The sequence below is a fragment of the Brienomyrus brachyistius genome, chromosome 3 (genome assembly GCF_023856365.1).
Source record: "Brienomyrus brachyistius isolate T26 chromosome 3, BBRACH_0.4, whole genome shotgun sequence".
In the NCBI taxonomy this organism is placed as follows: Eukaryota; Metazoa; Chordata; class Actinopteri; order Osteoglossiformes; family Mormyridae; genus Brienomyrus; species Brienomyrus brachyistius.
Genome location: NC_064535.1, coordinates 21,862,402 through 21,886,351, shown reverse-complemented (window position 1 = coordinate 21,886,351; position 23,950 = coordinate 21,862,402). Strand labels below are relative to the sequence as shown.

The following is a 23,950-nucleotide window of genomic DNA, read 5'->3' as shown; positions in this document are numbered from 1 at the left end:
ACTGAGAGTGGTGGCTGGTGGAAGACCGAAGGGCATATGTAGCTACGGAAAATGTCCCTGTTGTCATGTTGAGCAGGGACGCACCGATTGGGGACACGCAATGGATGTCGACTAGTTCATTGTGTAGGAAACGGGCCCCAACCTGGACAAATGGGTACCATCACCGTCAAACACCATGCTGTATTACATTTACGAAGCTTTACCTTCACATCTGCTGTGTGCTATGTTCGCTATATCCCACAGAGCAAATACTAAACATTTCTGCGTATTACATAATACAGCACTAGGGAAGGTTCCCCCTACCAATACTTAAAGTACCGCTCTGTTTGATGTGGCCTGTGGCACTCGTAGAGGAAATTAAATCTGTCGAAAAAGGAAAATCCTGCTTAAAAATAACCCAGAGGAAGACGGAACAAAGGAGATTATAAAAGGTCTGTTTAAGACCTGGACTGTGGTGGGAATTAAATTACTGTCCTTGTGGGATTTTATGGTGCTGTTTGTCTTAGAAGTTGCTTCCCTGGGTCTGCAGTATGTGACACAAGCCAAAGCATCTCTTAGCTAGCCTGATGTATTTTCGATGGGGATTGGGTGATTGAAGCATGGGCCAAGTTAACGCTCAGAATTCATACTGGTCATGCTCACCTGTCTCCTTGAGTCATTCCCATGAAGCCGTATTGTGCGTGTGTGTGGGGGGGGGGGGTATTCAACTGTGACTTGGTCATAATGGGGTCCCTGACACCAATGTGTCTGACCGTCATGGATTAAATGGATGGGGCTCAAGGAAAATTCTAGACTGAGTGCCAAAAAGTAGGTTTTAAGTGATTCTGGACGTTTCCGCCAACATACAAGACACATTCCAGCTATGCCACCCTTGGATACCTTCTTAGTTCCAACCTGACTGATTTCTCTTTTGAAGCAGCAAACTAGCTATCAGCTCATTGAGACCCTTACTGTGCGTATTGTCACACGCAAACAGAAATATCGATCACATCGCAAATGGCTGCTCACATGTGAAGCTATGCGGGGGACTTGTTAAAGCCGTATAAATAACTAGGAACGCAAACGAAAATCTATTGTTTTTGCTGAACTGATTTTCCCTCCCTGCTTCCAGGCGGCTGAAAAGCTGCAAAATTCTTCGCTCTTCCCAAGTGTCCAGGCAAAGAAAGATAACGGAGAGAGAAGAAGATGAAGAAGAACATACCAGCAATGTGCCATCAAAGAGTTCTGCGCCTGCATGGTCACCACAGCTTAAGTGCCTGCTTTTAACTGTTCCATTTTGACCATTACTTTTATGATATTTACCTTCATCCAAAGCAGTTTTAAAATTTCACCATTAACCTTCAACAGTCGCGGTTTTCTGATCCCACAGACCGCAGGAAGAAATAGTCCTACTGTGATTTACCTGGACTTACAGAGAAATTATACAAGAATCGGGTTTTCTGGAAGTACAGATTTGGCCATGTTCGTGTGTATAAGCGCTGCCCTCAGAGTGTGGGTGACTGCTGCACAGACGAGAAGGAAGTTTCCGAAATGGAGTAGGACAATTTCAAGTTGGTGCTTGGATTTCAGTACGAACCCTGGGGCCTTAAAGGAACGATTCAGTGAAGCATGCTCCTTAAGCTGCTAAAAATATTAACTTTCCCCACCATTTCTCTCTCGAGGCTTCCAAAACACAGAAAACAAAAGCAACAGACTGTAAATGAAAAAGAAAAACTGCTCTCACTGGTGAAATCATGAACACTTTCGTGACATCCCTTTTGACAAACTGTTGGCTTGCTCTGTCTGGGAAGAGATTAAATCTTTCTGTTTTTCACAATGCAATTTAAATAACCGTTTATCGTGCTGCTCGCAGCAACTTTTCGTGAAATAAAAACACTCACAAATAGACGAGATGAAAAAAAATCTTAATTTACAAGACACAAAAAAAAATTGTTTGGTCATAAAAGCAGGGGTTCTATGTCTGGTGCTTTGGCACTTTTGACCAGTGCTGTCACACTGGAGACCACCCCTGTGATGTTGGCCCTTTAAGAAAATGGGACCCTTTATTCCGGTCCAAGGACAAACCTTCAACAAAACACCCTCCCCACGCAGGGATATACCCTTTCCCACATCCAGCACTACGATTTTCCTGGGCGGCGTCCAGATGGAGGGTGAGAGCTGGTTTCCCCCAGCAACCTCCCCCAAAAACCGGTAGCTTTGCCCTTCTTGGTTGATAACCTGAAACTTGCCCTTCCTCGGTTCAGGGGAATGGGGTGCTAATTTTGAGTTCCTTCATGTTTCAGGCTGAAGGTGCTTTCAATGTAGTGGTGCATCAAAGATATGGCTGCTGTAAGAGATGTACAGGAAGTGGGTTTTGGGCAAGCCGCAGGCCCCTTGGCCTCCTTTCGGAAGGTCGCCAGTTCGCCGGGCCTGACCAAACTTCCCGAATCCCCAAGAGCGAAAATACAGACTAAAGCAACAGACACCTTGAGAGAAAACACCGATGCATTTTACAGTTGGATGGTTGCGTCCATCGCATTGATTGCACTGAAGTGAGGCCTTGCGTCACGGCAGCAGTGGAGCCGCTGCAAGCTCCTGGCATCCAGAGCAGATTGAAACATGCAGCAGTAGCAGCACTTGTTTGGGTGAGCAACCTGCCTTACCCTTCTTCCTCCACAGAAGAGTAGTATACTTCTCCATTTTGTTGAAATCAAGCATGTACAAATTAGAAAGCCCCGCCCCCATATCCTCGACATCATTCCCTTATTCGACAACAACTAATCAGCAAAATTGCACCCTCCCGTGGATTTAAGTTCAGTTCTGATCGAGTCCCAGATTCAATCAGCACTTCGCAACCTCCCACAGGTGTCAGTTCTGTTCTGGTGGAACCCCTGCCTGAATGACACTTTTCAGTAAGTCGATTTGTCCTCTGTTTCAATGGGTTCCAGACCTTTACTCAATCTTTAGATAGCCAGGCATGGAGTAGTTGAACATGAGGAAGTCCAGCTTGTAGAGTTCGTAGAGCTGTGCCTGCTGCTGTGAGCTGATATTGTGGAAGAACTCAGCCGTCATTTGGTCAGTGGTGCGAGTCGACTTGGCGTATGAGGGGAAGCGCAGGTAGTCGCCCACCCCGACCAGCCTGAGGATGTAGTTAGCATCCTCTTCCAGGGTCTCGTACTTGCCTACCAGATCGTAGTGGATGTGGCAAGGATGGCAGAGTGAGTAGACGGTCTGCCAGTGCTCATTGAGTGGACCTTCCCTCTGTGTGGCGGGGTCAACCAGATACCCGGCAAATTCCTGAACTTAACATCAGCGCCGTTCTGTAGGGCCTCCTGCGTGGCGTTCTTGCGGTACCGACGCACGATCTTGGTGCCAAAACGTTTGTGGAAGGACGTGTTGTACTTCAGCGTGAACTTGTTCCGGTAGGCCGAGACCAGCCTCTCGAAGGGCTCACGTACAAACAGGAACTTGAGGTAGCTCTTGAGCCGATGGTTGATCTCAGGAATGCTGTACTGGTTGAGCGTCTTGAGGTTGGAGGGCACGTGTGCCTCATTGGATGGGATCGCCATGGGGTCGCTATACTTGCCCCTTCCCGTCAGCACCATCATCACACGCTTCCAATTGGTGCAAGCCACCTTGGGCACATAGCAGTAAATCATCGCGTGGTCCTCATCCACCACCAGGTGTCTGAGGTCACTGGGAGTCAAGACCCGTCGCTTGCGGCTGGTGGCGCTGTAAGCCCGGCAGGTCTCCGCCACCTGGTCCCGCCTCGTCTGATGTAGGATAGCTGTTCCGGAGTATTCTGCCTAGAGGAGTTAAAATGGAGACATCCGTAGTCAGGAACCTGGATTTTCCATTACTACCATCATCATCGCCATTATTATCTAATGCATATATGTTAAGTTTATGGCTGTATAAATAAAAAGTAACAGAAACATGATGTGGCTGCAAGGGTCTTAACATTGCCAGCTTCCCTACTTTGAGCAAAGCACAGCGGACCACAGCATCACACAACGTGCTGGCCTCAGGAACCAGGCTGAGCTAAATATTGGATCTATGCTTTCTGGAGCCTGGCTTCATTCTGGTACCATGGTTCAGTTTTGTCCCTGAGCAAAAATAACCCTGTATGGAATCCTGCTATGAAACTGTATACAGTTGAAAAGGAAAACTGCGTGATACAGTGCCCTAGAAATAGATGCCTGTTCAATAAATCATGGTGGTTTAATAAGTTTAAATAATAGAAGATACTATTTACAATTGTACACCCAATATCCTCTTGGGTGCACCAAGTCTATCTATTTAAAAATGATCCCCTTACAGGTTTGCGCTTTTTTTTTTTTTTTTGTAAACAATCTGTTCTTTCTTTTTTAAAATGTATTGTAGCAAAAGAAAGTTGGACTCATTTTTCCATCATACTGACAGGATATCCAGCCCTCATGGCTTTGCTTATTGTGGATTTGTCAGGAAAAGAAATCAAAGTGCATTTCTGCTGAGCTTGCTCATTTGATTTGTTAATTACAGATTTTAGCTTAATTGATTTTATCAAATGAACCAAACCACAAAAGTCTTGAAGGAGTTAAGGTAATGGGCGAGGTTTGTCAAATTTGTTAATACCTTTTTCTTGCACTGCCTGCCCCATGTTAGTGCTAGCTAAGAAAAAGGGCCTCTGCATATGGAAGACTAGCCAACTTTGAGGCTCCAAGCTTCACCTCTCCCTCCATAACCCTAATCCTAACCCTCCTCATCTCAGAAAGAAGACCAGCTGACCTTTTGACCATTGCTCTCATTTTGCTCCTTGCACTCAGGAGATTCTGCCAACCCAGTCTCCCCTTAAGAAGCATCTGATACCAACTCCATTCCCCTCCCGCAAAGTCATACAGCCACTACTGAGCAATGTGCCATTCTTCTCAAGCCTCAATTCCAGCTCAACAATGAAGCTGTGAAGGAATAAAATGGATGATGATGGACGATTAAGATGGAAACTATGCAGCCCCCAACCCATGCTCAATCTTACACAAAAACCACCTTGTCTTTCAAACTCCCCTCCATCGCATCAAAGCTAAACACACTCAGAGTGACATGTATGAAGTCTTTGTTGCAGGGAACCGTCGCTTCCTTACAAATAATCGTAAAGTGCCAAATTACAACTCAGCCTCATTATGTTTTGCGGGGCTGAGATGTCAGAATGCTGTAATTAAAGGAGGCTTTTCATTTCCATTGCTGGGGGGGGGGGGTCTGTGTTTCGATCTCTGTACGATAAAAGCCAAAATGGAGGGAAAGTAGGCAGTACTCAGACATTAAGAGCCCCATTCAACTGTCGGTGCCAACATAGTGCCCCCGTGGCACATAAGAAGAGTCGCAGGATGCAGACGAGGATTTGAAAAAGGAAAACACACCCGCTCACCAACATAGGATTCATGTCTACTGGTCTGAAATCAGGTTCTTTGACATCACATGCTTTACAGCACAATGGAACTTGAGCTGTACCCCTGCTACGTATCCCATGCATTTACTTGCTGTGTCGTTAACCAATTCCATTCTGCAACACAGTTTGCTGATTTCCCAGCTCAAACGCACCTCATTCAGCTCACCAGCTAATTGCCTGATTCAGTAGGTGCGTTTGAGCGGGCATATCTGCAGACCGTGGTACCAACTGGCCCCTGCAAGACAAGAACTGGGAAATCCTGATTTACTGTATTGGCTCATTGATTAACTGACTATTTATTATATCATTGCTGTCCATTGATTTTTAACTGCACTTGTATTTCACTTCATCCCCCGCCCTCAGCTGTAACTTAAGACATGACAATAAACTTGACCATGACCCGAGAGTAACCGTCAGCGTGCCTGGGTCTGTCATTAATTGTGGAGTAAGGCAATGCAGAGAGCTCAGCTTCTCCATGCGGTATTTACACCCCCCCTAAAAGGATCCGGTTCCATCTTCCACGACCTAGAGACAGATGTCATTTTAACTGCTCACTGAGCATGCTCAGAAGAGCCAAATTGCCACGGTGACGGTTATCGGCAATCAACTGAAGTGGCCACACACCTGCGACGGGCTCCATCCATTACTGATGCCGCGTCATTTATGTGCTTCTTGGGGAGGGAAACACACCTTGCCAGGCTGGTTAACAGAGTCCCCCCTCCCCCCACCATCCCCACATTGCAGCTGCTCCATCATATGGGCTTTCGGACAGGGAGCGGCCCAAGAAACAAGATCTCCTGGCATCTCTGAAGGTTTCAGCTCCAGCTGGACGAGGAACTGAACAGGATGAAACCACAAACCGCCCGGGCTGGGAACCATAATCTATCATGAAACAGGGACCCAAAGGACCCAACGCATTTAAGCAATACGGCACATTTCATAGGCTGGCTGTCAAAAACCACTTTATAGTTGATATACCAGAAGGAATCAACAAATGAGAAGCTCCATATTCTTGAAAATGATTTCCCAAGCCACTGGAAGACCAATCAGGAATAACACTGCGGGAAAAAAAATAAACTATGTTCATGAATGTGCAAATCAAAAAAACATTAAGTTACATAGAACATATGAGTGTTGAATAAAAGGCCAGGTGGATGTAGTGTAAACTTCAGATGTGTTACTTCATCTTCTCCCAAAAAGACATGTGGGACCTTTGGAGCTGTAGGGGGGGGGCTGATATTTCCCCTCTCAGAATAATTTGCTACGAGTGATCACATTTTTATATAAACACGAGCAGGAAAAGCCAGGAGTCTGAAACCGCAGTGATTATGTTCTACAAAAAGGGCACTGGAGTAAGAAGGATCAACAACAAACAATCACTAACTGCCCGCTGGCTGCTTGTGTTTAATTAATCATCGTGCTGCAGTATGTGCCGACAACACCGAGTCCAGGCCTGAAATTCATCATTCCTTCTGGTCTTTCCACAGCCAGGAACAGGAGGTCCTTGATCAACAGCGAGCAGATGACTTCCTTGGGTTGTTTCTGCTTTCTGGGGTCCTACTGCGGACAGACCTGTGAGCGCAGATCCGAACAAGCCAGTCTCCTGACTTTATTGCACCGTAACAAGATGTTCAGTAACAGGTTACCTGTCAGACACTCCACCGCAACACGTAAATCCAGCCTCATGGATGGGATTACATCCCTGCATTATTTATTCACTGGCTGAATGAGGAGAGAAATAAACAAGCTTAATATCCAGAAATCTAGGGTAGATTTTCACCATATCAGTTAAGGTGAAGCACTTGGTGTCCAGGTTTCAGACTAGCATTCATCTGATTTGCACAGGACTGCAACACAATCTCTGTCTTACTTCACAAGCAGAAGGTTAGACAGGAAAATATATTATGATGTTATAATGGGCGCGGAGCTCTGGTGTGAAAGGCGCCAACTGCAAAGCAAAGACTAAAGCATCAGACACAAAGGACTTGGACTTTTTATTATTCAGACGACTGGTGACACTTAAGCTGGTGACCCACATGCAGTGGAAATTCTCACAAGACTTGTATGTTTCAAAGATGCAGTTAAAGTCAGAACCCTGCAATGCCCCTCGAGTGAAGCACAGTGTGCCACAGATCCCTCCCACTAAAAATAACACCATTTAATACTGTGGAAGTCAGTCCTCACCAGGGAAATGAATCAAAACATAATGTAGAATAGCTGAGAGATCCCTAGTTGGTGGTCTTTGTTTCCAGACAACAATAGAAGGATCAAAAGCATGGAAAAGCAAAGAGGTATGAATTTGATATCTCTGTCTGCAACGTCCTTAGCTTACGAGTTTCGAGAACTTTGTTGGGTCCTGCATTCTTCTACCAGAACAGTTTCAAGACGCACGAACCAGCGAAACCCCGAGTTACGTCTCTAAAGTCTAAACCCTGAAGTGGTTTGTTTCTGCTAACCTTTTTCCTATGATGATTAAACTGGTTTTCATGGTACCACAACAAAGCCCCTCAACTGCAAGATGACCAGCAACGTTACGTTCGCCGGTACCTCTACTTTTCGCGAGTGCATTTCCTACAAAAGTCGCAGAGTTATAGAGTTAAGACAGTTCGCAGCGTGCAGAGTGTTTGCAGAGTGGTGAAGTAAGGTTCGCTGTACACTCCAGCGTAAACGGAGATCCTTGGGGTTAAGAGAGATTACGCTTCATGTCAACATTGGCGTGTCTCCGGGATACTTGGAAGATTTAATTTCATCTTAAAAAAGGGAAGAGAAAGAAAATAAATGAGTGGAGGTCATAATTGTACTCTCCAGTGAGGTTGTACACATATTATCTTCCTTCATTCAATCAGTTGGTCCATTTCCCAAAAACCAACAGAATATGAGACGGTCATTTGGATTACAGGCAAAACCTCTGTAATTCAGCGCAAAGTATCTTTTCCCTGCCATTTATTGAAGGTATATGTGTTGTAGCTGTACATCTCATTCCTCATTCCTTGCATTTGTGGCAAATAAAAAGAAAATCAATATAGTTACTCAGTCGACGCGTGTGGAATTTTAGAAAAAAATCGATATGTGCGTGTGTGGTTGTGTGTGTGCGCGGTCGCATACATTTCTCTATATACGGCAGCGATTTATGCGAGAGTGTGCGCGTGCATTACAATACACACCTGCTCCAACTAGAGCCAATGGAATTACACGCCGGCACAGATGGTGAACCTTGTTTACCCTGAACCCCAGAACGGTAGCCCTGAAATTGCCGGAATAATTGCTTGGCTCCTTCAGATGCTCTCCGTGCCCTGCGTTCTCGTTCCATACTGATTGGTCTACCAGAGATCCAAACAGCCATGCCGCATGTTCTATGTCAGCGTTGGAGACTCAAACCACTGTGGGTTGTGGGGGGGGGGGGGGGGGGGATGAACCTTCCCATCAGACATTGAGGATGCAACGTTATCACTGACTTCCGGCCCCAAACACTCATGCGATCCTTTATGCGTTTGCGGTCACCATCCTTAGCGGTAACCCGACCCCCCCTGCATTGTTTTGCTCGCATGCAAGCCCGCAGTCTGGAATGCGAAATCATGGTTTGTGCAGACCTTAGTGGTGGTGGTAGGAAGCATCCTTTTTTTCTGGTTTCAAATATGAAATTGTTTCATATTTTGGACATTTTTAAACTAAATGGCACATCTTACAGAAGCCTTGAATAAATATTAGCATTAAATCTGACAAGAGATTTTTTACTTATAATGTGTATAAGTGCGATACAAACAAAAATACAAATATGCATATTAAGCTTTACATCTTATCAATATTACGTCTAAATAACTGTAAACATATGCAATTGTGAGAGTGACGTTAAATAAAGTCACTTTCTGGAAGCAATAGCCATTATTTTGTCTATATCCTGTAATTCAAGCACATCAGCTACTGAATTTCAAAGATTTTCTCTATTGGATAATTATTGTTTAATATCACTTGAAGTTGCAGGATTTGGTTGTGCGGCTTCTTTGTTGAACTAAACCTCAGCAGGGTTGATCTGCATTTATTTCATACTCACAGATATTTACACACGACTGATCTGCCCATCTGGACTCCGAACAAACTCAGAACTAAATACACACCATTCCGGAATGAGATCGCAACCCTTGTGTACAAGCAGTGGAATTCGGAAGAGTGGACTCGCATTTAAATCTTCCAGAACATGTTTTCTGAAAAAGACGGCTGTGGGAACAACCGTTTGTGAGAGACTTCGTCTGCACTCACACACTAACAAAAAAATAACAACCCTAACCCATCTTCCATAATCAAAAAAAAATTTAAGCAACTTTCATTAACAGTAAAAGAATCTAGGGTCTTTGAAAGAGCAATCATGTGTGAATTGATGGATAGTGCTTGGAAAGTAGTGAGAACTAGAGAACTGCAAATGAATTTATGTGTTCTTGCAGGGGATTTCAGAAACCTTGGGGGGGGGGGGGGAGAACAATTCCAGGCTCTTTCAATGCTTCATTAAAGAGTGAAATCAAAGTCATTCTGAACATCAGCAGCAGTTTTGCTGATGAATTTCACACTTCAAATCTGGTGAAACCTGACAGGAAGGAGATGGTGAGAATCTACAAGCCACTGCCCCCAAATGAGATTGTATCTCTGTTCAGCCAAAAATAAATATATATATATATATATATATATATATATATATATATATATATATATATATATATATATATATATATATCCTTAGCATATGGGGCACTTCACACCCCTGAAATCGTAAAATCTTCTAAGCTCTCAAGACTTGGACAAACATTCCTTGCATTTCAGCTTTGCCGCTTAACCCTCCAGTGCTGCATTAAATAACACCAACAGAACCAGAAAGGGAGCAGCTGGTGTAGCCAGCCCTGATTCGCTAATTGGTTAATTGATCATTCACACATCAGTAGAAGATTGCGTACCTAAGATGTATAATCGATCAATCGAGCTACCTGGAAGGAATCTTCAAGGAGAAACCAATGAACAGAATTTGCTTACAATTCCTCGAAAATTTACACCAAGGATACTATATGTGTTGGAGGTCCAGTTTCAAGTAATTTTAAAAAGGGACTTTAGTCTGGAAAAGTAATGCATAAACCACACAAATACCACTGCAGGCATTGTTAGTTGCACTGAATGAGCGACTGCTAAAATTAGCAAGCAGAAAATCAGACAAATAGCCACGGCCCCTGGGCTCCTAACCAGCATGACTTATCTGTTGGGCTAGCCTGTTTCCAAAGAGATTACATCCCTGCTTGCTTTTGTTTATGAAGTCTTGGGAGCAGAAATAATTCTTCCCTGAATACAAGACCAAAATCCTCAATAAGATGCATTGCATAAACCTCGGCATCAGGATTTTTTTTATTGTTATAAGTTATAATTGTGCACATTTGCTGGGCGAGGGCAGCATTGAAGGGAACAGGATCATTTTGCAGGAATTCTTCAGCCGTAAAAAACAGCAGATACCGGTCTTGCAGTGAATATGAATATGGCAGTTTGTATACAGTGGTGTTTCTCCACCCAGTCTTCAGGGACCCCTACACAGTTCACATTTTTACTCCCTCCTGGCTCCCAGCACACAATCGAAAACACGGAATACTTGGTACAGGTGTGCTGGAAGCTGGGGGGGAGCAAAAATGTGAACTGGCTGGGAGGTCCTCGAGGACTGGGTTGACAAATCCTGGAATAGAGAGTGCCTGGCCATTTGTGTTTACCCTCATGTCTCCTAGCACACTGGCAGGATTCTACAGGTCTAAAGTGCTTCTGTCAAAACAATCCTGAAAAATGAGTGGCCTTCTGTCTCTAGAACTATGAAACAGGCCATTAAATCAGGAGCTCCTTGTAAACAGTAGGTTTTTCCAATCCCAGGACTGGCTCAGAACTTTCCAGTCTTAAAATGGGGGAGAACGGCTTGGGCCCATAGAGAGGTATGGAGAGATGATGGCCAAACAGAGGGAGAGGAAGAGGAGGAGGAGGGAGGTGGTTTGGTCTCCATAGTCCATGAATTCCATGACCACAAAGGTTCACCAGACACTAATGTGAACACTAAAGATCTACATCAACATATTCCATACAAATTAGATGATCCTTAGAGGCAAAGGGGGGCTTGTATCACACTTTGATAGACTCAGATATCTTTAAGACATGTATGAATCTAATCGACCAGGTAAGCTCGATTTAACCACAAAACCACGTCTTCCATTGTGTGTTAATTCTTCTGGATCTACGTGATCACATCCACCAATAAGTGGGGTAAATTGTTCCCCAATCATTTCCAGAATATTCCTTTGTGTGTAACACAGAGGCCCAGTGGCAATATCAGTATGCATTGAAATCCATGTCAACTAAGTCACCCCTACATACTGTACTATATTTTTTCCTGGATCAGTGTAATTGTGAGCTGCAATGTCAAGTGGGCATGAGCTGCATGGGATCATGGCTCTCTGGCAATAGCCATTGAACCACAACACAGTTAAAACACACTTAAAACTGTGACAGAGGTCACTGGAATCCTCCACTCTTAAAAAGCATAGAATTCACAAATGCCACATTGCTAATTCATGCCACTCTCCCTCCAAAGTGAGCTACAGAATTAAAGCTTTTTGACTTTCCACCTTCCCACTTAAATGAGGGAAGGGGGGGGCAACCATAAAGTTTCACAGAGTGTCCCTCCTACAAGCCAGTAAAATGCAGTGATTTTAAATCACAACCAACCTCTGCTACTTGCCATTACAATGTCTCTATGGGAATGACCCACTGAATCTAGTAAAAGCATTCACCCTACAGAGGAGATTCTGCATTTATTATACATATTTGAATTTTTTTTTAATTCACTGATGAATTGTTAAACTAGACTGGTTTATATTATTCACACAGGGCGAAAGGGCTTCCCATGCACCCACTTCCACTGTATTAAATTTCAAGCAGCAGTGAGTTTAACACTGTTCCCACTCTTCTACCAGGAAAATATGAGGCTAAAGACCAAGACTTCCTGACTGGGGTAAGTCAACGTTAGGGCTACCAAACTCTCTGGTCAAGGTTCTGAGTATGGAATAAAATGTACCCTCGGACGTCAAACAAACCGAGAGGTTCAGCTTTCACACGACAACTGCAAGTTGGCAGTTATGAACAGATGCAGTCCATTAACAGTAATTAGGCATTTTTAGAGCTGTGATTTGCCTACAAATGTATTTCCCCTGCTCGCTACACGAATGCTGGTGACAGACGGCAAGGCCAGGGGGCAGTAATTGATTTCATCTGGCGGTGATTTAGAGGGGGAGGAGAAGAGTCAGACCTGTTTACCAACCTACATGTCTCTACTTGTCTTTTACCTGACGGCGACAGATTAACTTGCAAATGGGTTCCGCCAAATGGGCTTTTTAGGCTGGCAAAGATGCTCCTCCCAGTCCCATCATGGGTTGAGTCTGAACCGTCTCATTCGCCGGTTTTGATGAGAGGCACCCAGACAGGGAACAAAGATGGCAGCGTGCCACTGAGGAAGGGACTAATTGGCAACTTTCTGCTTGTGAAACTAGCTTCCTCAAGCTGTCAGACACCTGGGAACAAAACAAGGGCTGCACTTCTGCTCCAATCAGTACTTACGCCTCCTGAACGGTTACCAGGGATTTGTGGGACAGAAAGAAATCTATCTAAGAGTGACTGACTAGAGAAATACACGTGAGTTGCACTTCAAGTGAGGTGGGTGGGTTCGACGTGAACAGGTGTTCACAGGAGTGCGTGTATCTGTCCTGTCATCTCATTCCAGCTTGTTCCCTTGCCTCAAGCTCTGTGCTTCGTAGTTCCTGGTATCCCTGTGCTGGATAAGCACTTGGAGAATGGAGAGACGCATCAATCCACAGACAGATGTGAAAAGTGGAAGAAGATAAGTAATTCGGAAAAAAGAAATCTGCACGCAAAAGCAGTGGATCTGTTTGGCTGATGTGTCCAAACTTCAGATGGTGGCATTAACATATTAATGTTTCAGAAGAACTTCTGCGGAATATCAGCCATCTGAATCATCCCACATAAGCGGATCTTCTAAGTCAATGAATAATGTAACACGAAGCACTTTGGAGCAGGTCAGCAAGGCCTCGGCAGATAAGGTACTACAACAGCTCCATTCTGTGGGAAGCAGTTATTATCTCGTCCTTCGTGCAATTCTTGGGGAACAACGCCATTCAGCTAAGTTGCATTTTCTGGGCTGCTTGTCCATCCCATGGCCATTGTCCCTTAAGCCCGAATCGCCCCAGGAGGTTGACCCATTAGAGCACCACCTTGAAGACGAGAAGGAAGATCAGCAAGTCCCTGCTTTAGCCCAAGACGCCATGACAACAAAGGGGATGAGGGTGCTCAACGCCAACAAGATACAGTCAATCATACATGGGGGGATTGTGAGAGTATTTACAGGCCTTACTTAGCCTAGCCAACCTTGTATGTTATCCAAATCAGCCCCTGTGTGAGTCACCCCAGTGATACCCTGAACAGCGTCTCTGTATACATTCATGGGTGGCAGTGAATTTTTGAGCTACGCCACTCTGGATACATTCATAAGCTGGGCACGATTTTTTAAACCGACCCATAAATGCATCACTGGACTGCTCAGACCTACATTACAAATATTGACATTACTAATAAATTGAGAGACAATATATCAGGTCGTGCGCAGACGATGCTCCTGCCGACTTCTCATGTCATAAATTAAAGTGGATTCGCCTGCCTCTCTGATAAGATATTCTGATTATACCTGCTGATTACAGTCCAATCTGGAGCCTCTCTCCCAAATTCCCGTAAATATGGAGACAGAGGGGCACGTGAAGGCTTCACGCCAATCCTCTGCTGTCTCATCACCACTGTGAAACCCGAATGGAGGGTCTTCATACTGTGATATTTAGCTTGAGTCTAACGACCAGAACATCCCAGACCAAACTGGGACCAGGGCAGGCATCCTGTGCTGGGATCCTGATTCTGTCCAAACCCCTCCCTGCCCCCAGTTTCTGCGTGACCTCCCTTATCGTACAGCCCCCCCCCCCCCCCAATTCCAAGCTCAGCGTGAAGGAAATGGATCCTTTTAGAAGTGGTTCAGACAGGAGAAATCAGCACCGCACGGCACAGTCAAAGAGACGCCTTCAGTGGCCCAATTCCCTTGCTGCCCGGGATACTGGTGGTTTTACTGCTGATAATTATATAAAAATACGTGCATTTACAGGGCAGTAGCAGCAGGGGCAGCCGTCATGCTGCTGAGTGATACGCAAACGAAGGCGTTTTAACGTCTGTTATCTCGACCGCAGGACGTCAACCACAGCATTTCACGGCGAGCGATTTCCAGGCCCTGAGCGAGGTTACCAATTTGCCCTTACAGCACATGGATATATATGAGCTCATTTAACAGTTGTTTTCCCATCAGCCTAAGCCGGTCCCATCTGTGGCTATGTTAAAGTGCCCGTGAGAGAGGGTGCTGGTCCACAATCCGGCGCCAGCTGGCGGACGGGCCGGGCCGGGCCTAGGCGACGGGAACTGGCCCCGGCTCTCAGAGAAGCCGGCCCCGGAGCTCAGCTTGGCGCTCGAGTGGAGCGGATGATGTCGTTCGCGTGGGCCAAATCTGCCAGCCAATCCGGCGACTCCTCAGGGAGACGATGAGCTATGGTCACCATGGCGACTGTGGCCCAGAGCCGCCGCATCCGACAAACAGGAACTGAACGAAAAGAGAATCATCGCCACGACTTTGTATAAAATAAGCCTTCCCTGCAGTGACTTTTCTTTAAAGAAGATTCAGCGCACTATTTTATCCATTCACTTCATTCATATATTTTAATTGTAATACAACATTTATAAGAGCAAACTGACTTATAAGTCATTAGGTAATCTTACCAACTGCGGAATGAAACCCATCTTAAAATCGGGATGATGGTGGCATTAGCCCAACATGTCACTTCTGTTTAGGGCCCCATAATGCTTTGCTATTCCCGCTGAAATAAGTTCCCCATCCAAAAACCAAGGCATGAGGCAGTTGCTTTTTTCAGTTATTGCCCATCAAAAACAACTTTCCACCAGAATACACATGTAAGCACAGATAGCTGACCAAAGTTAGGCACAAGGCCCTTCTTTTCTCCAGGTTGTGATCAGGTGGGGGGATTCCCTCGCCATCGCGACTCTGTGCCGGGGCTGTACATCGACCCAAACTCATGGCGCGTCTGAGTTCACTTGTCTGCAACAGTTATTAAGGGAACGTCACTCTGCAGGCCACCATAAAGCTGATGTCTAACGCAGCCACAGGCACGACGGCCTTCGGCCGGACCGGCAGGATTTTCTGGCAAAACCCGAGTCCACCGGTGGTGACCCGAACGCACTTCCGGAGACACGCAGGGATGAGGCGGTAAGCACGCAGAGCCCGACAAGTGCCTGAGTGCGGATCCACTCTGAGGTGCGAAGAGCTTATGCGCATCAAGGTCAGTTTAAGTTCAGTCGTGTGCCTTTTGGAAATTATGCAGATGCATGCAGAGTTCATGCTGATGTTCCTCTTTGCCTTTTTAGATTACGGTGAAGAGAACCGTCCTGCTGCAGGTCCAACTACCGAAAAGATTAATTTTTGTGTTAAAATGAGGCAAGATCTAGGAAAGTGGCTCAGTCATGGTTAAACCGCGGGTCCAGTTAGGGCCATTGCCCGTAATTTGGGTTTTGAATAAGGTGAGAATAAGGAACCGGGGAACATCTAAAGCTGCTGAAATGAGGAGGAAATACGTCTATAAAGAGGTGAAAAGGGTAAGAGGGATGTACTGAATAACGAAGAGAAGCTGCTGGATACCATGGCGATGGAGAAGAGTGACAGCAGGGGAGATGGAATGACTAAGGAAAGGACAGATTGAGCTGACTGACAGCTGGATTAAATGCCCCCCTCAGCAGGGAGTGCTTGGTCAGATTTCCTGCGGGGGCCTGGATAGGTCTCAGAGCCACTGTAGTACCACACACCCCCTGATTTGTTCAGCCTCCTCAGGGTTTATTAACAGAGATTGGCGGGTTGTTATTGTCCTTCCAACCCTCCCCCCCCCACCCCACCCTCCATTAATAGCTCCATTTGCTCTCCCTTCACCCTCCACTACCCCACACTGCTCTTTCTGCCGATTCGCACTCAGAAACTGGGCGATCGTAAATAAAGGAGAGCATTTACTCTCCGGGCCTGAACTTGTGTAACCTTCTGGTCTTTGGTTACCAGCCCTTCTCCCACCAGGGACATACCCCCCCCCCCCCATTTCCCCACACAGGCCCCTCCCTGTATTCCGAACGAGTCAGACGGACCAAAGTAGCCCGTCCCTGAGATCCAGCAGGACACACAAGCCGCTATTGAGCCACAGAACACAGAGCTGCCCCTGTAGTCCATCGCTATGCTGCACAGTGGGACACCTGAACAGGACGCATCATCACACAATCCCCGAGGTCCTCTCCATAACTTTGGGGAGGGGTTTCTTCTACCCCCAGCACTGGGCCTCAGCTACAAGGTTTGGGCACTCAAGCAATAAAATAGAGATCAGATCAGGGTGACCCAGTAGGTTGCCGGCCCCACGGTCTGTCCAGAAGACTAACGGCATCCAACGGGACCACCTGCAGAAATCCGGCCCTTCTGTCTGGTGCAACGTCAACCCTTCGACCTATAGGGCGTGGTCACATTATCACCCTCCTTGGTTTACAACTGAAAGCTGATTGGCCCCTTCCTCTGTCACCGATTCCAAACAAATTATGAGGTAATCCCCTCTGCATCAACTATGATACCTCTTAAAAAATTCTAGAATCCTAGAATCGGCCCGGAACGGGGAGAATGAGACACAGAGCGACGGTGGTGGTTATGGTGACGGGAAGGAGCTCGTCAGCGGAGCGTGCCGAGGGTTCGTCGGATTCGGATGAGCCCATACATGTTTCCCCCTTATGAGACGGGGAGAGACAGGCTGCCACCGTCGGAAAAGCAAACAAAGCAGACGGTGATTAAGGACCTGAGAACGTCAGTATTTTATGAAGCAAAACAGGCTTTTCCACAAGACTGCAGCCAGAAGTTTTTTCCGGGAGCTTGTTCGGCGGGCAGGCGGGCGGACTCACACCCAGGAGGACAGAGGGCCTGGCAATTAAAGCCTGTTTTTCGGAAAGAGAGAACTCCACCCCCCTAAAACAAATGGGAAAATGTGGCTGCTGTAAAGAATCAATGGGGGGGGGGGATACAGGATGCATTATGAAGAAGAAATTAGTCCAGACTTCATGAAATCATGGGAATGAGACAGAATATCATGCTATCCATCCATTCATCAATCCATCATCATACCATCATCTATCTATCCATCTATCCATCCATCTTGGGTAGGGTCACAGAGAAGTAAACCCCGTGTTTTGGTATGCTAACCGCTCGATTTCATTCTCCGCACCATGGATTTCTCCTCGAGTGACATGATTGACTGCATTACTGTGGAATCAGGTATCTCAACAAAAGCTCGTAATTGAAACCGTGTTTCCCAGCATCCTCTAGTCCTCTGTCCTCTCCCACCTCACATCTCCACAGCCTCCTGACTTTCTCTGGCGACCTCCCCCCCCCACCCCAACCCCAGCCCTGCGCCACCTTGCAGCGTGAAGCTGCTCCTATAGCAGGCGAGATGAAGGGCAGCCTGTTCCCTACAGTAGCCCTCACTAGGAGAAATTTCCACTGTCGTTGCCCCCCCCCCCCCCCCCCCCCGGTGCGTGAGTAGTTTATCCGTAAAACCCCGCATTACTGCCCACTGAGGCACCAAATACCGACACCTGCATTTTATGCCCCTGGCTGCCGGCCTTTGTGCACATGTTTACCCCGCCTCACAGTGGGGGTACAGCTCTGGGCTTGTTATCTTAACGCATGTGTCTGCACTTTCTGAGGTGGTGCCCCGCCATGCCCGGTGAAAAGGTGAGAATAAGACAATCCACTGGGCAGCTGGCTTAGCGCCCCCCCCACTTAGGCAAAAAAAAAAACAAACATACAAAAAACCTGACCCATGTAGATATGGGCGGAGCGGCATCGGCATTGTGCGCAGTCATGATCGCTCCCACCCCCAGCTCATCCCGCGCTTCAGGGATCCTGGACTCCGGAAGAAATACGCACAAGCCAGCACTCGCTAAAGGGTGTTACGGGAAATATCACACCAGCGCCCACTTGGCGTGGCCTAATCCTGCCGGACCGAGTAAATAACAATAACACTGTCCTACTCGTACCTCTACCCAGCACACAGTCTATGTGACCCAATCACAGGCAACACAGGGCCCAAGGCAGGGGACGCCCTGCACGGGACGCCAGTCCATCATGGGCCGCTGTTGCTGCAACCGGTTAGCATAAATATTTATGCTAACAAAGAGGCCACCGTGTGGCTCTACTGCTTTGGCAACAGCTGCCACATCTTCCGCATGAAGCGCAAACGGCTGCCAGACATAATGAAATTCAGCTCCAGAGTTCCTCATCGCATTCGTTATTTTTTTCCCCTAATTTATGCTGCTGCATGAGCTGTTGGTTTTGCAGATCAGCTGACCTTTATTGTTGACTAGATTTGTTATACCAATTCTTTATTCCCTATATATGTCACTGTCTGCCTCAACCCCTGTATATGTCACGGTCTACCTCATCCCCTGTATATATCACCGTCCATCTCATTCCCTGTATAGATCGCCGTCCATCTCATTCCCTGTATAGATCGCCGTCCATCTCATTCCCTGTATAGATCACCATCCACCTCATTCCCTCCATATATCACCATCCATCTCATTCCCTCCATATATCACCATCCATCTCATTCCCCTCCATATATCACCGTCCATCTCATTCCCTCCATATATCACCGTCCATCTCATTCCCTGTATAGATCACCGTCCATCTCATTCCCTGTATAGATCACCGTCCATCTCATTCCCTGTATAGATCACCATCCATCTCATTCCCTCCATATATCAACATCCATCTCATTCCCTCCATATATCACCGTCCATCTCATTCCCTCCATATATCACCGTCCATCTCATTCCCTGTATAGATCACCGTCCATCTCATTCCCTGTATAGATCACCGTCCATCTCATTCCCTGTATAGATCACCGTCCATCTCATTCACTGTATAGATCACCATCCATCTCATTCCCTCCATATATCACCATCCATCTCATTCCCTCCATATATCACCATCCATCTCATTCCCTGTATAGATCACCGTCCATTTCATTCCCTGTATAGATCACCGTCCATCTCATTCTCTGCATATATCACTGTTCATCTCATTCCCTGTATGTTGTCTTCCTCATTCCCTGTATGTTGTCTTCCTCATTCTCTGTATATCATTATCTACCTCATTCCCTATCATTATCTACCTCATTCCCTGTCTATCTCATTCTCTGTATGTTTCACTGTCTACCTCATTCCCTGTATATCTCACTATCTTTTTCGTTCCTTGTACATATCACTGTTTTCTTCATTGCCTGTCTAACCAAAATACTTCACATTGTGACTCTGAAAGTCCATCCATCCTTCCATACCTCATCTATTTATCCCTCTGTACATTTTCAATAACCAGTTATCTAACTAGAGTCGCATTGTTCCCAACATCTGCCTCATAATGTGTAAGGAAAAGCAGCTTTCAGGGGATGTGCATTGCCTGCCAGGAAACATAGATACTTAAAAGTTAAAAATAAATTTTATTACCAAATAATATGATTACAGCAGTTTTGCTTTCCTTAGACTCAGTTTAAGCATTTATCTCAGATATGTAGGAATCAAAGGGGAACAATTCTCTCTCAGACCCAGGATATTTGCCTCATGATTTCTCTATAAACCTAGACGACAACACGCAACCAATGGGAGGCAGTTAAGTCTCAGAAATCAAAAAATAGCAACTTTCCCGGGTTCACTGACAGAGATGGTGCATCTAAGCTTGGGTGGTAATATGGTATACTACGGTATTTTGGGTGTACCGCAGAAATTTTAAATCTTGTTGACAAAATTGGCCATTCGGCTATTGTAGGGAACCCCACCCGACACTCCGCAAATTGCATTGTGGGGGCACCCTCAGGCAGGATCGGTATGACAGCGTAAAAAATGAGATGCCGCCCCAAGGCTTGGTGAATCACTTAAGAGTGACGGCCCTACGCGACTCCATCAGTGACTCGGTTCTCTGCGGGCTCGTCCCTGTGCTGCCTTGTTTATTCGACAGGTAACGTCTGAGGTCACATGACAGGCTTCAGCCCCCATAATTACTTGCTGGAGTCTCCGCATCATGGAAAAAACACAAAATACACACACATATAAATTTGCTGGTTTATTTTTATACAGTAAGTCCTGGGAACTTTCAACCGAAAAGTGCTATATCTGAGGGACCCTTGAGAGGCCTCATTGTGGTTCCTGTGGGACTGGCGAATTATATATACTGTCATGGTTCTCCACGATTATATCCTGCTTCATGGCAGCCCAGTGTTTACTGGGCTGGCCCAGTTACAGGTGGTACCGTATAAATAAGCCCGCCTGCCGCTTCCACAGTCACACGTGTTCCCCGTCTCAGGAAGCAGTGCATGCTGGGAGGCTGAAAGCCACAGCGAGCGTTCATGAGGGGTGATGAGGGCCGTCAGACGCCGCCTTACGGCGTTCTGAGCTCCAGCAGAACTGCTCAAACACCGTGGCCTGTGCGGCTTATAAAATACGACACTGAGAAGCGTGTGGTTCATCTGGATATTTTTACTGGAATCGAGCGAGTTACGAGCTTCTCTCGATGGCACCAGAGCCCAATGCCTTCCAGGGGATTTCGGGCTGCCAGGACCCTCTGCTGCTAAGCTATCTGCCTTCTCGGCAAGAGCAGGAACCGAAAGACGGAATGGGAGTCGGGGGAGTGAGATTGAAGCGAGGGCTGGGGTTCGAGAGGGGCGGGTGAGGGAGGGGCGGCGTTACCCAACACGCTGCCATAACGCATGGACAACGGCTAAGCCGTGAAATTTTTGCAGTTAATGCTGCATGTTTTTTTTACGAAACAAAAGAGTTTAAAATGTACCCAAAGCAAGCTACAGCCAAACCAAACTTCTTATCTGCCAATAAGTTGCTGGTGTTGCCGTGAGTTGTACCAACAAATCCGATGCTTTGCTCAAAATCGTCTTGTTCTTGTTAGCTTTTCTCCACCTCACCGATGGTCTTTGCAATGTGAGAACTGCATGCACATAAACATGCAATGCATGCACATTGTGCAGCTGTACTGTAAACCCAGCCCTTTCCACACTGTGCTGCAGACCATTGCAGTGCGCAGATAAACCACTCGTGCAGATGACTGCAAGAGATACACTATGCGGTTCTCAACACATAAATTGATGTGCATCAAAGTACAGTTTAATCACATATTAACAGTTGGGTGGAGACCTTCATAAGTCTAAAGAATAATGTTTGTCTTGTTTACTTTTCACTTGTTTGTTTCAGCTGTTTTGTTCTTATTTCTATTTGCATTCGTTTGTTTAATTTTATTTTGTTCAGCACTTTGGTCAACCTTTATTTTTTCAAATGTGCTCTATAAATAAATATTAATTTCATTACTGGACACATGGATTATTGGATAAAAAAGCACTCATTAATATTGGTTTCACAGGCTGTGTCATACTCAGATTTTCCTGGCCTGCCACATTAAGGCCCATCTGAGCTTCTGCACACGCCCTAATCCCCCGTCTAACTGGCGAGTCCCGAGTCACTATCACGTGACAGACATTTTCTCACAAAGACAAAGTGATCATAGTCAGCAGGTAACCATCCTGCCAAGTTCTGAATCCTCTCCCTCGCTCTTTAATGATTAAATAGCACTCCTTAGTGAAATATAATTGCACAGAGGATTAGAAGTGAAGGGAAAAGAATGGAGTGAATAGTTGATCCTTGGCAGGTTTAACCCCTCCACCTGTCCAACTGCTTATGCAGTTCTGGGCAGCCCGGGCCAGGAAGCCCTGGCCGCAAGCGTTCCGTTCTGCTGCTTCCATAACACAGCATGTTTGTAGGCTGTCTGATAATGGGGAGCAACCACAGGTGTGAGGAAAGCAAGGTCAAATGAAGGGACTGTCACTAATTCATGCTCATTGGTCGATTTCATGGTTTCCATGGGAAGCGACTGACAGCACATGCTAGCCCTCTGCGATATATTTTGCAGAATTTTGTGCCCTCCATTACATCATAATACCATAACATTCCCAAAGCCGACTCAAGAGCTTAGTGCCCGGCATTTTAAAAATCACCGGGGACTAATGCTGACAGAGGTTGAACCTGCTTTGAAATTCATTGCAAAATAAAAATCTGAGTGTCCTCTCTTCTCTTGCTTTAGATAAGTACTACCTGCGTAGACAGTGGATTAATTATTAAACATTCAATGACGTGAAAAGTGACTCCATTAAGTGCAATCAGAGTGCAGCTCTGTGGAATGCTGGCATAAGGTGAGCTGACTGACCTAAAGGAGCAATTTGCGTCTGCTGCTGGGGGTGTTACTTGCACAAAAATGTTCTTAGGGCAGAATTAAAAAATGATTGGTTTAGAGAGATAACCAATCAAATTGTAGAGGACGTGGGTCCAAGCAACTAGAGGACTCAGGACCAAGACATCTGATTGGTTGGTCCCGCCTCCTCTAGTTGCTTGGACCCACCTCCTCTACAATTTGATTGGTTATCTCTCTAAACCAATCATTTTTCATCCTGCCCTCAGAACTTTCGTGTAAAACTTCCATGAGCCTTGTGTCTTGTGTCCATGAGCCACTAGTCACACTGACAGTTCCTCAATCACGGCAAGTGTTCTATGCTTTTCTTTAAGGAGGAACAGAGGTGAATCTGGAATAATTTTTTGTGCAAGACTTTCACACTGGTCGCCTTACTTCTAAATCTCCCTGCTGGGCCCGAACTTCAAACAGATCACCCCCGGGCTCCCAGATTTAAAAATGGCCTGTTCCGTCAGCCATGACAACACTAACAAGGTGACAAGGGGAGGGAAGAAAAATATAAATATACAGAAACTGTATAGTGAGGTTGGGGTTTGCCTTCGGACGAGAATATTAATGTGATGTAGACAAAAATAATGCTTATTGTATCAGAGGATGTTCTGTTTTTTCATTCAATGCTTATTTTTCAATATGTTCCAGGCTGGTAAAAACACACACACACACACACACACACACACATCCATCCAATTGCTATATAATAATGAACTCTGCCGCCGGATGACAGTTACGTTCAGTCGGCTCTGTGGTTGTTAATAAGCACAGCCGATCCTCCCGCCTCCATATAGCAGGGTCTCCCATAGCACCTCCCTAACCTTTGCAGCTGCTTGCATCACCCCGTGCAGACATCAGGCTCCTGTGGTCACGTGAGGAGGGGCATGAAGCAGCACTTCCCAGGTTTCAGTATATCCACGCTCACTCGGTTCTCTCCCATCCACCCACATATCTCCAAACATCAAAGCCACCCCCAGCACCCAGAACCCCCCCCCCCCCCCGTCATTTACTCCAATCTTCAGCCTCCAGAGGCCATGACCCCTCCG

General features: G+C 46.1%; 1 protein-coding gene across 1 annotated transcript in view; it reads right to left on the bottom strand.

Moving 5' to 3' along the window:
• Positions 1-1,892: 1,892 nt before the first annotated feature.
• Positions 1,893-23,950, bottom strand: part of chst11 (carbohydrate (chondroitin 4) sulfotransferase 11) — a 57,557-nt gene continuing 35,499 nt past the window's right edge. The window contains 2 exon segments of the mRNA XM_049007899.1: positions 1,893-3,278; positions 3,281-3,785. Of these exon segments, the coding sequence (XP_048863856.1) occupies positions 2,932-3,278; positions 3,281-3,785 (852 nt within the window). The 3' untranslated portion in view covers positions 1,893-2,931.